Raw genomic sequence first — 18,931 nt, forward strand, 5'->3', positions numbered from 1 at the left:
TTCTAAGTCCTTTCACTGTCCAGCAGCTGGAAAAGTACGAATTTACATTAGGCTTTTGTAAATTAGGATTCATGTTATCCCCTACAGTGTAACCACTAACAGAATAATAAAATATTGTAAAAAGCTCATAAAGGAGAAAAGCAGAATAATAATGATTTAAAAACTTAATCCAAAAGAAGGCAAGAAAAGGTATGTATGGAACAAATGGGAGAAATAGTAAGATGATAGTTTGATTCCTAAATATGTCAGTCATTACATAACAAATGAGTAGACTTCATGCTTCAATTAAAAACCAAAGATGTTTATACTAGAAAAACAATAAAATCCATCTACATGCTTACTTTCAAGACAAATGCCTTAGAGATATGAATACAGAAAGTAAAAGCATAGAAACTGTGTGAATATTAGCCTAACGAAAACTGGTGTCACTGTGCTAATATCAAAGTAGACTTTAAGGCAGGAAGTAGAGAGAGAGAATCATTTCAAAAATAACAAAATTTTCAAGTCACCAGAAAGATAGAATAGTTTGAAATTTGTATGCATCTAAGTATAACCTTAAAACCAACTATAAATATATGTAAAAAGCAACGAGTCATTTGGTTTACATTTTTTAGTTTAGACTGTCAATTTGAAATGACAGAGGAACGTGAGTATTCCTGTTGGCAATGTGACAGAGAAGAAAGGAAAGGCGAGCAGACTTTTCCCCTTTTCAGATTATCTTTTTCCTTCTTTACCAACATGTCTCCATCCTCTGATGTATCCAGTGCAAATATAGACTCTTCTGTGGCGTTTTGAGCATAATCTGCAGAAGTCCTTCAAGAAATGTTTGTATTTAAATATTATGCTACAAAAGACTTTGGAGTATATAGTATGCATCTCTGTCTTTGGGTTAATATTTGTTGGTATGTCAATATAATTATAAATTCTTGTCAAGTGTGGTGGCGCATACCTGTAGTCCCAGCTAGTAGAGGTCTAAGGTGGATCACTTGGGCCCAGGAGTTCTGGGCTGGAGTGAGCTATGCTGATTGGGTGTCTGCACTAAGTTTGACATCAAATATGGCAGCCTCTTGGGAGGGGAGACGACCAGGTTGCCTAAGGAGGAGTGAACTGGCCCAGATCAGAAATGGAGCAGGTCAGAACTCCCACGCTGTGATCAGTAGTGGGGTCGTGCCTGTGAATAGCCACTGCACTCCAGCCTGGCCAATATAATGAGATCCTGTCTCTTAAAAGGGAGAGAAAGAAAAGGAAAAAAATTACGAATTCTCCTGTGCTAGCTCCTCAAGTCATAATTGCACAACCGTGTGAGTGTTCAGGCTGATGGGTGCTCTCTGTTTCACCATTTCCCAGCCTCTCTGTGACTGTTCCAGTGGACCTAGGAAAAGTAATCTTTGCCTCAGGAATGTAGTGTGCAGTATTAGAGCATACTAAAGGAAGTAAACACCTGAGACTCATTAGTAAATGCACCTTCTCTTCCTTTTTACCCTTGTTCCTCACATGAATGTTTATAGAGATAAACTGGAAAGTGTCCAAAAGAGCAGTGAAAATAGAACCTACAAAATAAACTATGGTTGTATGCTGTGAACATAAGTCATTTTAAGTTCTCAAGTAAAAGTAAAAGGACTAGTGCCAAGAATGGTAACTGGTTACTTTCCATTTCTCCTGTTCTCCTTATGTGAGAGAACCAAGAAAGCAGGGTTTGGATTAGGTTTAAAGAATTTCCATGGAGAGGGGAATAGTGGTCAAAGAGAACTTCAGTTTTATCTGTAATGTTTAAACTTTCAAAAAATGGGATATATTAATATATTCCCTATATAATGTTAACAAAAATAAAAATGATTGCTGGACATGCATTGGTGGATTAAATGTATATCTTTTCTGTATGTCAATAGGATGGTGAGCCATGTCTAGAAATACGTAGTTGCAGTACCCCTTAGAGGCCAGGTCATGAGTAGGGAGTCGGTTAATTTTAAAAATTTTATTTATATTTATTTACTTTTTGAGACAGTGTCTCACTATGCTGCCCAGGCTGGTCTCAAACTCCTGAGCTCCAGTGATGCTCCTACCTCAGTCTCCTGAGTAGCTGGGACTGCAGGCACACACCACCGGATCTGGCAATGATGTTTAATTTTTTGTGTTAACTTGACTGGGAAGGGATGCCCAGAAAGCTGGTACAAAATGATTTCTGGTCATGTGTGTGAGGGTGTTTCCAGAAGATACTTGGCATTTTGAGTTGGTGGACCGAGTAAAGAAGACCCATTCTTACCAGTGTAGGTGAGCATCATCCCGTCTGTTGAGGGCCGGAACAGAAGCAAAGAGGAAGTATGAATTCACTGTGTTTGAGCCAGGGCATCCATCTTCTCCTGCTCTTGGACATCAGAGCTCCTGGTTCTCAAGCTTTCGGACTCAGATTGGGGCTTAAACCATCAGCCTCCCAGTTCTCAGGCCTTCGGACTTGGACTGGGACTTTTACCATTGACTCCCCTGGACTTGGACTGAATTACACCACAGGCTTTTCTGGTTCTCCAGCTTGCAGATGGCAGATTGTGGGACTTTTTGGCTTCTATAGTCACATGAGCAATTCCAATAATAAATCTCCTCTTATTTATATATCCTCTTAGTTCTGTTTCTCCAGAGAACCGTAATGCAGGAGAAAAGTTTTTTTTTCTAAAGTGGTATGAAAATCTTTATCCTACAGTTGCTCATCTCCTTGTAAGTGAGTCACTTTCTAAGTCAAGCAATTGAATCTTTTCCAGGACTATTGTTTTAGCTTGCCCTACTGGTCATGCTTTTCAAGATAATCACTTCCTAATCAGTTTTTTTTATCTTGCTGGGGAAGTCAGGTTTCCTTGTCTCTCTTTTCCAGGAAGAGGCAAGGTTACAAAATTGACTTTTTCCCCCTATTGTAATATGTTTAAAAAGTTGGAAAGAAATCTTTATGCCATCAGACCTTGCTAGGTTCTATTTTTTTTAATTCCTTGTTATACTGTGTATATCCTGATCTCAAAATGGTGGCTTTAATTGAACCAAGTTTCTTTTCCTGGTGGGTAACAAGTAAATACATAGCCTGCTTTGGTGCTTTTAAAAATTGTATTGTGAAATTAGGCCTGATGGATAATAGGATTGCCAAACAATAGTGACGCTGTACTTTTACATTTGTCTTGTTTTAATTCTAAGTATAAAATGTAGAGATCATTTAACCCTGTAGCTCAATATGCACATTCCTGCCGGACATCTCAGGCTTTTTATGTGGCAGTGGTGGTGTATTTTGTTTCACCTAAGGCAAAATAATTACAGGAGTAGAGATTGCTGTTATTTTCTGTGAGGTCTTCTTTTGTTTGTTTTATTTTCTAGAGTGAGTGTTTTTGCTTGGAAATAGCTCAGTGTTCAGTTCATAATTTTTCTTTTCATTGTGATAATTTTGATTATTTCCTTGAACACTATTCCAGACAGCTACATCTTTTCACTAGTGTTGATACATTTCAAGAATTATAGGCTGTCCTATCCTAACCTCCATTTTTGGCAGAAAGTATACTTTTAGTTTTTTATCCTCTTCTTAAGACTCCTAACAAGTTCTTTTGTTCTTCAGAAGGAGATATTTTTGAAAAAAAATAAATAAATAAAAAACTTGAGATTTAATTTACATACCATAAAATTAACCCTTTTAAAGTGTGCAGTTAAGTGGTTTTTAGTAGATTTGCAAGATTATGCAACATTTACCACTCTCTAATTCCAGAACATTTTCGGCATCCAAGAATGAAACCTCTCAGATGGCCAGTTATTTCTCATTACCCCTACACCCAGCTCCTGGCAACCACTAACCTCAGCTCCTAATCTACCTTCTGTCTCTAGGGATTTTCCTGTTCTCAATATTTCACATAAATGAAATCATACAATATGTGCACCTTTGTGATTGGTTTTTTTCACTTAGCACAATGTTTTTGAGGATTGTCCATGTTGAAACATGTATCAGCACTTCATTCCTTTATAGCTGAATAATATTCCCTTGTATAGATAGACTATGTTTTGTCTGTTCCTTCATCCCTTGATGGATGTTTGGGTTGTTTCCACAGAAGGAGCTTTTTTTTTAAATTTAAATTTTTAGGTAGTACAAGTGCATGGTTTAACAACAATGTAAATAGTAGTAAAAGGTATTCAGCGAAGCCTCCCTCACTCCTCTGTCCCTATCTGCCCTATTTCCACTGCTTCATCCAACCTAGCACCATCATTATTAGTTTCTTGTGAATCCTCTCAGAGTTTCTTTATGCATTTACAAACAAATACAATTATTATGCTTATAGTCTTCATTTTCCCAGCCTTCCCAAGTCTATAGACTACATTTCTAGGAGAGGAACAGATTGGATAAATCATGTACACAGTTTGAATTTTGATGCATCTCCAACACTAAGTATTACCTTTAACAAAGAGATTTCTTTTTGACAGTCTGATACAAAGTGATCTTCCTATTTTAATTTATTTCATTATTGCTGAGCTTAATTATATTTTTAATGTTTATCATCCATACTCCATAAAGTATGGATTTATATATATATATATTTTTTGTTTGTTTGTTTTTTTTTGAGACGGAGTCTCACTCTGTTGCCCAGGCTGGAGTGCAGTGGCGCGATCTCGGCTCACCGCAAGCTCTGCCTCCCGGGTTCACACGCCATTCTCCTGCCTCAGTCTCCCGAGTAGCTGGGACTACGGGTGCCCGCCACCGCGCCAGGCTAATTTTTTGTATTTTTTAGTAGAGACAGGGTTTCACCATGTTAGCCAGGATGGTCTGGATCTCCTGACCTCGTGATCTGCCTACCTTGGCCTCCCAAAGTGGTGGGATTACAGGTGTGAGCCACTGCACCTGACCTATCTTTTTTTACTTTGGGGACATTACCTTTTTCTTTTCTACAGATTTTATTGAGGAACTGTTGCACAAGGGGAAAAGAAACCTCAGTCCAGGATTGTGCTCAATTCCAGATATAGTAAGGACAAGTGGGGATTTACAGCAAAAGAGTGTGGTAGGAATCTGTGGATGGAAAATTACTGAGAGGAAACCTATTACCTTTTTCTTGTTGATTGATACAGCTCTTTCTATTTCGTAAATACTAACCTTTAGCATGCCGTGTGTTGCAAATAATTTCCTGTTTGTCATTTGCTTTTCATTTTGTTCATAGTATGATTTACCACCCAGATATGTTTCATTTTTAATGGAATCAAGCCTGTTCATTTTATGACTTTTGGATTATGTATCATGCTTCCGAAGGTCCTTCTGCTCTGAGATGATAAAGAATCTGCTATATTTTGTTTTGCTTTTATTTTTAGCAATTAGCTCATCTGCAATTAATTGGGGGGCATGGCTTGCAGTGGGAATTTAACTTTTTTTTCGTGTGGAGAACCAATTATTTCAACATTGTTTTAATTTTTTTTTTTTTGAGATGGAATCTCGCTCTGTAGCCCAGGCTGGAGTGCAGTGGCACAATCTTGGCTCACCGCAACCTCCACCTCCCGGGTCCTGGTTCAAGTAATTCTCCTGCCTCAGCCTCCTGAGTAGCTGGGATTATAGGCACGCACCACCATGCCCAGCTAATTTTTGTATTTTTAATAGAGATGGGGTTTCACTATGTTGGCCAGGATGGTCTTGAATTCATGACCTCGTGATCCGCTTGCCTTGGCCTCCCAAAGTGCTGAGATTACAGGTGTGAGCCACTGCGCCCAGCCTAATTTTTAAAAATTATTATCTTTTTTGAAATAGCGTCTTACTCTGTTGCCCAGGATGGAGTGCAGTGGCTTGAACTCAGCTTACTGCAACCTTCGCCTCCTGGGGTCATGCGATTCTCCCATGTCAGCCTCCTGAGTAGCTGGGACTACAGATGTGTGCCACCATGCCCTGCTAATTTTTGTATTTTTTGTAGAGTCAGGGTCTTGCTGTGTTGCCCAGGCTAGGCTCAAACTCCTGGACTCAAGCAGTGCACCCACCCTGGCCTCCCAAAGTGCTGGGATTACAGACATAAGCCACCTCTCCCAGCCTGTTTTTCAAATTTTAGTTTCGGGGGGACATCTGCAGGTTTGTTACATGAGTATATTGCGTGATGCTGAGGTTTGGTCTTCTGTTGATCCCGTCACTCAAATAGTGAACATACTACCCAATAGACGGTTTTCTAACCCTTGCTTCCTTCCCACTATCCGCCGTTTCGGAATCTCCAGTGTTTATTGTTTCCGTTTATTGAGACACCATTCTTTTCCCTTCTTTATCATCATTTATGAGATGCTCATTTTTACATAGGTCGTGTCTGGCTTCTCTATTCTAGTGATTCATTTATCTTTTCCTTTACCTAATATCAAGTTTTAATTACCATGCTTTTTTTAATCCCCCTCTTGCTCTGTCTCCAATGTTGGGTTTCACTCTGTTCCCCCTGCTGGAGTACAGTGATGCAATCGTAGCTCACTGACAACTTCTTGAACTTCTGAGCTCAATCAGTCCTCTTGCCTCAGCCTCCAAAGTAGCTGGAATTACAGGTGCAGGCCACCACGCCTGGTGTTACCATAGTTCTGCCTAGGAAGACAAGTAGTCTCAATTTCTTTTCAAAATCTTTACTGGATATTTTTACGCATTTAGTCTTTCAAGTGAAATTTAAAATATATTTAAATTTCCTGGCCGGGCTCAGTGGCTCATGCCTATAATCCCAGCACTTTGGGAGGCCAAGGTGGGCAGATCACAAGGTCAAGAGATAGAGACCGTCCTGGCTACATGGTGAAACCCCGTCTCTACTAAAAATACAAAAATTAGCTGGGCATGGTGGCGTGCGCCTGTAGTCTCAGCTACTCGGGAGGCTGAGGAGGGAGAATTGCTTGAACCCGGGAGGCAGAAGTTGCAGTGAACTGAGATCACGCCACTGTACTCCAGCCTGGCGACAGAGGGAGACTCCGTCTCCAAAAAAAAAAAAACAAAAAAAAAAAAACAAAAAAAAAACTCCCTAGAAGTCCCATAAGAATTTTGATTGAAATTGCATTAAATTTCTATATTAATTTGAGAGATACCAATAAGTTTGAAATGTTGAACCTGTGCATCCAGGCTCATGGTGCTTTCATGTATTTATTTTCTGTATGCTCTAAATGAAAGTTCTATGGTGCTTTTCATGTAGATATTAGACCTTTCTTTTATTCATTTGTTTGTTCGTTTTGTTTTTTTTCTTTCTTTCTTGAGACTGGGCCTGGCTATTTTGCCCAGGCTGATCTTGAACCCCTGGGCTCAAGCAATCCCTCTGCCTTGGCCTCCCAAAGTGCTGGAAGTACCACTCCCGACCTAGACATTTCTTAATTGGAATTAGTCCCAGAAACTTTATTGCTCCTGTTGCTAATGATACCTTTTTTCTATTACATATGGAAGTGGCCTATATTAATGCTTTTTTGTATGTTTTTATTTATATGTGGCCACATCAGTGGACTCCCATCTATTAATATATTATTGGTTTCTCAAGGTCTGAAAAACTGCTAAATATATAATATTCCATTTCCTTACAATATGTATAGTTAGTTTTTAACCTTTTATATTACATCTAGAGTCCACGCTTTTTCCATGAGGCTGAGGTTTAGCAAATGAAAAATATACAGCATATAGTAAAGGCTCGATGTTAGTTTTTTTCCTCACTGTTTCAGTCTAACACATAGATCAAAAAATAAAAAAAACTAAACTAAGTAAAATTTGTAAGGAAATAGATATCTACACGTCATAATCTAAGTTCTCTACCTTAATTTCTCTCTTCTTTGGAAAATGGTATGATGATAGGTGGTTGGAATTTTTCTTCACTCAGATTCTCTTTAGGTTTCCTTAGGGGGGAAAATCAATCAAAGAAAAATTTTATATATTTGATTATGCTAGAATCTAAAATTTTTTTTGCCATTTATTTCTGGAAGAAACTGGATTATCAAATATAATTCTTTTTTCTTTTTTTGAGGCAGCATCTCTCATTCTGTTGCCCAGGCTGGAGTGCAGTGGTGCGATCATGGCTCACTGCAGCCTCGACCTCTCTCGGCTCAGGTGATCCTTCTACTATCAGCCTCCTGAGTAGCTGGAACTACAGGGTTGCTCCACTATGCTTGGCTAATTTTTAAATGTTTTTTTTTTGTAGAGACAGGGTTTCCCCATATTGCCCAGGCTGGTCTTGAACTCCTGGGCTGAAGTGATCCACCTGCTTTGGCCTCCCAGAGTGCTGGGATTACAAGCATGGGCCACGGTGCCCAGCCTCAAATAGAATTCTAACTCAGGTTTTTAACCCAAAGCCCATGGGGTTTCTTCTTTACTTTCTAGATTTGGAATTCTTTTAAAGACAAGTACAGAGTCATTGGAAAAAAAAAAGTTGAACATCATAGAAGACTGAGTCATTCATTGATAACTGCTGGGCCTAAGTGGTGGGTGGATTTGGTTTGATTATATTGCTCTCTCTACTTTTATGTATGTTTGAAGATGTCTAAAAGGGAAGTTTAAAAAAAATCCTATCGGCCAGTTGCAAGCCTGGGGCACATTATTTGAATGTTTTTTAGTTTTTCAACTATAGATTGGAAATGGAATCTATTAGCAGGGTGTAGTGGTATTAAAAATATAGACATAAATTGCCTGGTGATACTTATAGTAGATGTTTAGTAAACATTAATTCTTAGGAATAGCATCATGAATTATACAAATTGTTAATCCTCATAGCCATTCTCTGAAGTAGGCAGTTTTATCCCAGTTTTCATATGAGAAAACTGAGAATTGGAGCAGCTAAGTATTATGCTTTGAAGTATACAAGAAGCAAATGATGGAGCTAAAATTTGAGTCCAATTTCTGACCTCAAAGTCTAGGACACTTGAAGCCTCCTTGAAAAAGGAAGGCTACTATTGACAAAGCTTTGTTTCTGTTACATTATATTTTCTCAGATTTAATCTTCATCATAACTGCAAGGCATATTGAGTATCTGTAACCTTTTAAAAAGAAGCACATAGATTTTTCACATTTTTGTATGTGAGTAGTTAACTCTAAAAAAATGTGTATTTTATTTTAAAATATATTTGAATGTGTAAGTTGAGTTTACGTATTGGCAATACCAGTGTTTTTGTGGGAAAAAAGATGCCTCTTGGTTTTCCAGGTGAGTTTGTATATGAGATAAAACCTGTGTTTGAAAGTTAAAAATTTTATATTTTTGGTACTATACCTTTAGATGGTTTATTGGAAAGATACTATATTTGATAATGTACATTGTGTTTTTGTTATTGAATTTATTAAAATCATAATTTGTGATGTTGATATGAAATGAATCCAGAGCAAATCAGGGCAAGAAGATGTAAACTAGGAAGGGCCTTCCTCTGTGTGTGTGTGTGTGTGTTTGTGTGTGTGTGTGACCCACAGAGAGAGAGAGAGAAAGAGAGGTCCTTGAGTCATTTCTTGTTTATTTTTTTTTAGAGACATAATCTTGCTCTGTCATCCAGGCTGGAGTACAGTGATCCAGTCATAGCTCACTGCAGCCTTGAACTCCTGGGCTCAAATGATCCTCCCACCTCAGCCTCCTGAGTAGCTGAGACTACAGGCATGTACCACCATGCCCAGATAACTTGTGTGTCTTTTGCAGAGATGGGGTTTCGCCATGTTGCCCAGGCTGGTTTCAAACTTCTGGGCTTAAGCGATCCACCCACCTCAGCTTCCCAGAGTGCTGGGATTTCAGGCATGAGCCACCGCACCTGGCCTCAGCTAATTTTTAAAAACAATTTTTAAAGGGCTGGTGCCTTGCTGTGTTGCCAGGCTGTTTTTGAACTCCTGGCCTTAAGTGATCCTCCCTTCTCAGCCCCCCAAAGTGCTGGGATTACAGGGATGACCCACCATGCCTGGCCCAACTCTAAATTGTTCACTGTAGGATAGAAATGGCCGGGCGCAGTGGCGCACACCTGTAATCCCAAGCAGTTTGAGAGGCCAAGTCGGGCACATCACAAGGTCAGGAGTTCGAGACCAGCCTGGCCAATATGGTGAAATCCTGTCCCTACTAAAATAACAACAACAAAAAAACCCACAAAAATTAGCCAGGTGTGGTGGCGGGCGCCTGTAGTCCCAGCTACTTGGGAGGCTGAGACAGGAGAACTGCTTAAACCTGGGAGGCAGAGGTTGCAGTAAGCCGAGATTGCGCCACCTCACTGCAGCCTGGCAACAGCACGAGACTCTGTCTCAAAATAAATAAATAAATAAAATAATATAAGTTAGAAATTATTCCTGTGAGGTTAAGAGACCTAGTGTAAAGATTTCTTTTTATTCAACAAAATTTATTGACATTGAACAGTTTATTATCTGTTATGTGCTTTTTAAGAAGATTTACATGTTAGGTTTGTTACCAAGCACCTAAAGGGTAATGTTTCACATAACACCTACAAGATGCTTGGTAATGTCCATTCATGCCTGATGAATTTCCTAGCACATGGTAGGTCTTCAGTTAATGTTTAATGATAATAGGGAAATGGCCTATAAAAGCCTTAAAACTTTGGAGTAAATTTCCACCCTACTTTATAAGGAATTATGAAATGTTTCCAAACTTCTGCATTTATGAAACGCTTAAAGCATATCTCCAAAGCACCATTTCTAAAATGAAAGTTGATCAATACTTGGGGAATAAGTGAGGGAAATGAAAATATTATATATCCTTTTTATTTTTATTATTTATTTATTTATTTTTGAGGCAGGGTCTCACTCTCTTGCCCAGGCTGGAGTTCAGTGGTGCCGTCACGGCTCACTGCAACCTCTGCCTCCCAAGTTCAAGCAATTCTCATGCCTCAGCCTCCCGAGTAGCTGGGATTACATACGTGCACCACCATGCCCGGCTAATTTTTGTTATTTTTAGTAGAGACAGAATTTTGCCATGTTGGCCAGGCTGGTCTTGAACTCCTGGCCTCATGTGATCTGCCCTCCCTGGCCTCCCAAAGTGCTAGGATTATAGGTGTGAGCCACTGCGCCCAGCCTGTATATCCTTTAAAAAAATTGTTTTATATGGGAAATATATGGTGTTATTTTTCTATAATAAATTCCTGAAACACAATTTCAATAATTTTTGGTTTGGGGTCTAATTGGGGAGTACTTTTTAATGGTGTAGTCTCATAAACTGAAAAATTGATTTGCATGCTGTCTTTCATAGACTATTTTTTGTTTAATTAAAAATCTCTTGTGAGAAGTAGACATTTGGATTGGAAAGACTGGGTGTTTGCTTCTTTCTGTCTTGTGTTTATTAAAGGTTTCTTTAGGTTGTTTTGCCATTTTCCCTCCATTCTCCTCATTATATTTAGTTCTCTGTTCAATCCTAGTGTACACACAAAGTAGTTGGAGAATTACCAACCCATACTCTTCTGAAAAATAAATTTAGTAACCAGAGTACAGTAGTGCATATGGTTCTTTTTGTCTTTATTTTTACCAAATAGTTTTCTGAAGTTAGTTCGGTTTGTTTTTTCTTCTCTATCTCCTATAGTTTAGTTCTATTCTTAATTTTTAATAGAGTTGGGTTTGCAGTTTGAGGTTCTCCCACATTCTGGTTGATTTGAACTATTTATTTTAAGGGATATGTGAAACATTACCGTTGTTCTAAGAGTCAGAATTCTACTCAGAGACCAGTCATTTGCCAGGGCATACTCAGAGAATTGTCATTTCCCCTTCATCTCTTTTATCCTATTCCCATCCCCCTCTTCTTTGTACCCCGTTTCCACCTACTCTGTGGAGATAACTAATCTCACTGACTTCTGGTTCTCTCTCCTCTTCTTGTTTTTGTACAAATGGGTGGATACATATAGTTATGCATCACTTAATGAGAAATGCATTGTTGGGCAATTTCATCTAAACATAGAAATGGTACAGTAAAAATACTGTACAAAAGATATGGTATGAAAGGTAAGAATGGTACACCTGTATTGGGCATTTACTATGAATGGAACTTGCGGAACCAGAAGTTGCTCTGGATGAGTCAGTGAGTGAATGTGAAGGCCTAGGACATTATCGTACACTACTATAGACTTTATAAACATCATACATGTAGGCGACACTGACTTTATTTTAAAATTTTTTCTTTCTTTTTTAAAAACTTTTTTGGGTTTTTATTTTTATTTTTTTATGAGACGGGATCTTTCCTTGTCACCCAAGCTGGAGTGCAGTGTCATGACCATGGCTTATTGCAGCATCAACCTCCCAGGCTTAAGCGATCCTCCTACCTCAGCCTCCCGAGTAGCTGGGACTACAGGTGCGTGTCCCAACTCCTGGCTAATTCTTTAATTTTTTGTAGAAACGAGGTCTCCATATGTTACCCAGGCTGGTCTTGAAGTCCTGGGCTCAAGCAATCCTCCCACTTTGACCTCTCAAAGTGCTGCAATTACAGGCATGAATGAGCCTCCATGCCCTGCCAGAAGTTCTTTCTTCAATACTAAATTAACCTTAGCTTACTGTAACTTTTCTACTTTATAAACTTTTTAATGTTTTAAAACTTTTTGACTCTTCTGTAATAACACTTAGGTTAAAACACAAACACATTGTACAGCTGTGCAAAAATGTTTTCTTTTTACCCTTATTTAACTTTTTTTATAAGTAGAAGTATACCTAAAATAATGGTAAAAAGTACAGTATAGCAAATACGTAAACCAGTAACAGTCATTTATTATTATCAAGTCTTATGTATATATGTAATTGTATGTTGTATACTTTTCTATCACTAGCAGTGCAGTAGGTTTATACCAGAATCACACAAATGTGAAATGTGTCATGCTACATTTATGATGTCACTATGTGATAGGAATTTTTCAGCTCCATGATAATTTTAAGGGGCCATTACTGCATATGTAGCTCATCGTTGACTGAAGCATCATTATGTGGTATGTGACTGTATAGATATATATCACCTCATATTTTCTTCCTTACATGAAGGGTAGTACACTCTAGGTATTCTTTTATGCTTTGATTTAATAATATATTTTATTGGCTGGGCACGGTGGCTCATGCCTATAATCCCAGCACTTTGAGAGGCCAAGGCTGGCAGATTGCATGAGCCCAGCAGTTTGAGACCAGCCGGGGCAACATGGCAAAACCCCATCTTTTAAAAAAAAGTACAAAAATTAGCTGGGCATGGTGGTGCATGCCTGTGTTCCCAGCTACTTTAGAGGCTGAGATGGGAGGTTTGCTTGAGCCCAGGAGGCAGAGGCTGCCATGAGCTGAGATTGCACCACTGCACTTTAGCCTGGGTGACAGAGTGAGACCCAGTCTCAAACAAAACAAAACATATATTTATTATGTTATTATAACATAGCCTTATTATGTACAGTCGGCCCTGTGTATCCATTGAGTTCTGTGTCTGTGGATCTAACCAACCACACATGGAAAATTTTTGGAAAAGATGGTTGCATCTGTACTGGACATGCATAGACTTTTCTTTCTCTTCATTATTGCTTAAACAATACAGTTTAAAAACTGTTTACCATAGCATTTAGATTATATCAGGTATTGTAAGCAATCTAGAGATGATTTCAAGTATATGAGAGGATGTGCATAGGTTATATACAAATACTACACCATTTTACATGAGAGACTTGAGCATCCGTGGAGTTTGGTATCCACGGGGGGGTCCTGGAGCCAGTCCCCTGCAGATACCGAGGGATGGCTGTATGTTAATAATATATTCAGGTTATCTACTAAGTGCATCCAGGAATCCTTCCTTATTAATTCATAGAATACTTTTTTGTTTTTTTACAGCTGCATAGTACTCCATTGCATGGATGTGCCATAGTTTATTCAACCACTGTCCTGTATCTGGACATTAGGCTGTTTCCAGTGTTTACTGTAATTATAAAATAGGCTTCAGTGTATATACTTTGGTTGTTGAGGTGTACCCTCAGGGTAAATTCCCAAAGATGGGATCACTGGACTGATTAAAGGTAAGTGCATTTGTTGTATTGTTAGGTATTGCTAAATTTCCTTCCAGAAAAGTTGTGTTTGTCATCGGTATTCTCACCTGCACAGCTGTTTTGAGTTTTCTCACAGTCTCGCCAGCACATGTGTTGTCATTCTTGTTAATTGTTCCCAATCTGATGGGTGAGCATGGTGTCACAACTGGTTTTAATTTACATTTCTCTAATTATGAGTGAGATTGAACATCTTTTCACATGTTTAAGGGTCATTTTATGTCTTTGTGACATGTTTTACTTTAAAAGTTTATTTTGGATGCGCACTTTTTTTTTTTGTTATCATTGTTAGGTTATTCACCTTCAACTTGTCAGAACAGTAGCACTCTAAAAACGCCAGACTTTATTATGACTCTCCTCTTTCAGATCTTCCATGGTGGCTTATTCTAATTCGGCAGAAAGCATTGGTGGGCAAACTCCCAGGAGACCATGAGGTCTGTAAAGTTACCAAAATTGCTGTGCTCTCACTTTCTGAAATGGAACCTCAGGATCTTGAGCTAGAGGTAGGTGAAATAAAGGGAAATTATATGGAAACCTGATATAAATGTAATAGCAAATATGAGGATTTGGTTCAGTAGACCAGAAACTTACATTTTTAGAGCTGGGTAATGTTTTTAAAATAATTTAATCCTAAGATTTTCCAACTTAGTAGTGGAACTCTTGTCTCAAAATCCATGAAATCTAGTGTAGAAGACACATAAAGGCAGGGCTGCTGTGGTTGCAGTAGTGTTGGGGGAATCCCTGGGGCTCTGTCCACTTGATCTCTCCTGGGAAGCCACCTTCTGTTTCCAGGGTGCCCTAGGGCTCTGCACAGTACAGTTTGAAAACTTCTTAGGGAAAAGGAGTGAGTTAAGAAAAGGAGAGCTCTTATTATATCCTCTTTTGTCTGCATTTCTTGAAAATTTTCTAAGCATATATTACTCTATTAAAATTTACAAAGAAAGTTTTTTAAAAGGAAGACAGTCACTCATCTAATGTAATCTCTTTATTTTCCAGAGAACAGCTCAAGTCCACAAGTAGAGTGATTTAAGGATGGAATAATGAGATTGTCTAGGGCTAGTGTTTTTTACCACAAGGTGCTGCCTCCTAGTAGAAGTAACCCATGAAAGCATTTATGTCCTGTTTGCTCTTAGGATGGGAATTAGATGCCTAGTAATTGTCATCACTCCGATTGTTTTGTTCACTATGTGATGTGCCAGGTGGGCCCTGTGTATTACATAGATGATAATATTTAGTCCCCAAGACCCCCCTATGAGGTAGACATTACTACAAATAAAGGAGGCTAGGTGGGTGGCTCCTGTCTTTGACAGGCTGAGGCTGGAGGATTGCTTGAGCTGAGGGGTTCGAGACCAGCCTGGGCAACATAGCCAGACCTTGTCTTGTGGAAAAAAAAAAAATTAATGAGTGAATGGATTTTAGAAAATAAAATAAAAACAAATAAAGGAGGCCTGGCAAGGGTTAAGTCACACAGCTGGCAGAGGTGGGGCCTGGATCTAGACTCAGGCTGCCTGGTCCTGTATAATTCTGCTGAGCTGCCGCCCTGTTACCTGAACATCAGGTAACAGCAAAGCACACACTGCCCTACAACTCAACACATGTTTTTCCATGTAGAGTTCTTGGGGAGGAACTTTGGGGACAGGGTTAAATTGCCTTAAGAATAAGTAAAAATAAAACTATTTTTATGCTTCAAATGTCACTGGAAGTTTGACAATTGAATTTTAAGAAACAAAATGAATTTAAGTGGACTCTGATATTAATTATTTGTTACAGGAATCGAAAAAAGTTTGGAGTTCTTAATTCTCCTTTTATTGGTACTTATGCTAGAACACTATTCACTATTGCTGATCGAGAGACAAAAAACCTAGGTGGCAATTAGGCCTATTAAAAGCAGATGTTTGCAGTTTTTGTCTGCATTTTTTTTGGGTGAAGAGCAGCCAGACTAGCAAAAATTGTGTTAGTTTCCTAAGCCAGTAAATTTGCTGGCAGTGTCTTTTGGATGGTTTTGCTGACACACTGAAAGATCAGGATGGCTTGTTATCACAGACCTTTCCCTTGAGGGTGGGCACCCCTTTGGCCTGGCATTCAGGTTTGAGCACTAAGACTGGGGTATCTGGCAGTTTGATTTAGAGATGGGAACCAGCCCGCCCAGCACTTTGTCCATCTGCCAGTCATGATTTGCATATTTGGCACTCCCAGTTCTGGGGAAATTAAATGTCACACATCATCCAGAAAAGGTTGGGACCTTTGTTAGGCCTTTCAGGGAGGTGTTCTGATGTCCTTCATGGCCACCAATCTGTAACATTTTTGAGACTAGTAGCTGACTATTCAATAAAAAGGAAAAAAACCAAGATGGCTTTAGGAACTAACATTTACATGGAGTCTTTAAGGGCAAAAGTGTGAATATTATCAAAGCTTTAAGAACTTCTTTATTCTTCATACTTTCCCTTTTTTCTCTCTCGATAGTCTAAGGGAAAGAGATTATATTCAAATAAAAAGGAAGTGAGATTTCCTCCATTGACATAATTATTTTTACAGCTGTTGGGCTGTACAGTATAAACTACCGTACTTCTCGGGCAGCGAGATCGTGGTTCACGTTAAGAGTTGAGTATATGTAACGACTCTTGCTAATTGGGAGTAAAAGTAACTACAGAGAAAGTATTTCCAGGTCCTATCTCAGTAAATAGTTTGGTACACCTTTCTCTCAAGAGATTAAAATTTTAGAAATTTACACTTTTGCCATTTTTTCTTTCCTTTTAATCCTGTTTTATGGTAAAGGAACTTTGCAACAGTAAACAACAGGAAGGGCAAAGAACCACATGTTGAAAATCACAACTTTATTATCTTTTAACATGTTAATTTAAATCTTGGTATCTATTTCAATTTCCATATAACTCAATTTAAAAGAGTTTTTAGAAGCTTAATCCTTTTTAAATTGTTTTTTGGTTATACAGTAAATTGTAAAAGAGAAGAAAAAAAATTCCTCCACTTGGAAATAATTGCTATTAATATTCTACTGAGTTTTGGTGGGTGTTTCCATTTGTGCCTAGGCTCTTTGGAGGACCAGTGTTACTTTCACATGTTTCAGAATAGTTTCTCTGTTTTGCACTTTTACATATTTCCCTCTAGTCTTATTATTTTTTTAAGAACATAGGAAGACTTTGTTAAACAAAACTACTTATTTCTCCTTAGTATGACTTTCTGATTTGGATGTCTGTGTATCAGTTTGAATAATCTGCATTTATTCCAGCAGCATCCTTTAATGTGGTCACTGTTCCCAGATTTGCTAAAGCCTAAGTCTGTGTTCTGTAATTGGAGCAGAAGCAATCTTATTTCAGAGACGGGTATTAATAGAATTTCTAGTTTTCTGCCTCTGTTGTCTTTTTATCGCAAATATATGCCTTATTTGTTTGCCAATTAAAAAAAATCCACATACCATAATTCAAATACCTTACAGTTCACCCGTTTAAAGTATGTAAGTCAATGGTTTTTAGTGTATTCAGAGTCATGTGGTTATCACCACAATCAATTTTAGAACCTTTCATCATCCCCCGAAAAAACCCTGTCTTCGTTAGCAGCCACTCCTCACTTCCTCCCAAACTCCAGCTCCCCAGCACCATGCAACCACTAATCTCCTTTCTGTCTCTGTAAATATTTGTCTATTCTGGACATCTCATAGAAACGGAATAATACACCACGTGGCCTTTTGTGATGGACTTCTTTCACCTAGCATAGCTTTTAAGGTTCATGCCAGTTGTAGTGTGTAGCAGTACTTTATTCTTTTTTATTGCCAGATAATCCCTTGTATGGGTATGTCATGTTTTATTTATTTGTTCATCAGTTGGTAGACATTTGAGTTGTTTCCACCTTTTAGCTATTATGAATAATGCTATTATAAGCCATTTTGCATACAAGTTATTGGTGGTATATTTGTTTTAATCTCTCTTGGGTGTGTACCTAGCAATGGAATTGGTGGGTCATATGGTAACTCTAACCTTTTGTGGAACTGCCAGACTGTTTTTTTTTTTTTTTTTGAGACGGAGCCTCGCTCTGTCGCCCAGGCTGGAGTGCAGTGGCACGATCTCGGCTCACTGCAACCTCCGCCTCCCGGGTTCAAACGATTCTCCTGCTTCAGTCTCCCGAGTAGCTGGGACTACAGGTGCGCGCCACCACACCCGACTCATTTTTTGTATTTTTAGCAGAGATGGGGTTTCACTGTGTTAGCCTGGTTAGATGGTCTTGATCTCCTGACCTTGTGATCCGCCCGAGAGAGAGAGAGAGAGAGAGAGAGAGAGACTGAGACTGACTTTGCCTGTAATATCAGCACTTTGGCGGGGGGCCGAGGTGGGAGGATTGCTTAAGGCCAGGAGTTCGAGACCAGCCTGGGCCACATAGCAAGACCCTGTCTCTATGAAAAATTTAAAAATTAGCTGGGCATATTTGTGTGTACCTGTAGTCACAGGTACTCAGGAGGCTGAGGCAGGAGGATTGCTTGAGTCCTGGAGTTTGAGGCTGCAGTGAGCTGTGATTGCACCACAGCACTCTAGCCTAGATGGTGGAGTGAGACCCTGTCTCTAAAAAAGAAAAATTAAAAATCTGTATAAGGGTATGAAGAATCTGTAATGGTTTAAACAATGAGGACATAGTTGTTGCTTCTTTAGAAAAAAAATACCCTTTAAAGTTATATAGGCTTATGTTCCATGTCTGCATATCTTATTTGTGTATCTCATTGCCTTAATAGATAACTGCATCATTTTCCGTATTTAGTTTCCATCAGACACCTGTTTAAAATTTTAGCTTCAGATGGATGTAGATACCAGCTTTTCACATAAAATTATTTATGTCCCTTTTCTTAAATGGCAGCAGCAACATCAACCCTTAGTCTCGGTCACAAGATGTAAGTTGCAAGCGTAATTTAAAAACTAGGGAAGTGCTGTGGAACTTGTGGCTGTGGTGTTTTCTTTCTGAGATCCCGTGTTTCAGAGTTGTGATA

The 18,931-nt window shown here is 38.8% G+C and overlaps 1 protein-coding gene across 4 annotated transcripts in view; it reads left to right on the forward strand.

Annotated features, from left to right (window-relative positions):
• Nucleotides 1-18,931, forward strand: part of INPP5F (inositol polyphosphate-5-phosphatase F) — a 101,570-nt gene that overhangs the window by 41,915 nt on the left and 40,724 nt on the right. For 2 of the 4 annotated variants that reach the window (XM_057299011.2, XM_034931605.4), the window contains exon 3: nt 14,308-14,444. In XM_057299011.2, coding sequence (XP_057154994.1) covers nt 14,308-14,444 — 137 coding nt within the window. Of the gene's footprint in view, nt 1-12,779; nt 12,859-13,732; nt 13,915-14,307; nt 14,445-18,931 lie in introns of those variants that run through there. The other 2 variants (XM_057299013.1, XM_057299012.1) reach the window with 2 other exon arrangements.

The sequence above is a fragment of the Pan paniscus genome, chromosome 8, assembly GCF_029289425.2.
Source record: "Pan paniscus chromosome 8, NHGRI_mPanPan1-v2.0_pri, whole genome shotgun sequence".
Lineage (NCBI taxonomy): Eukaryota > Metazoa > Chordata > Mammalia > Primates > Hominidae > Pan > Pan paniscus.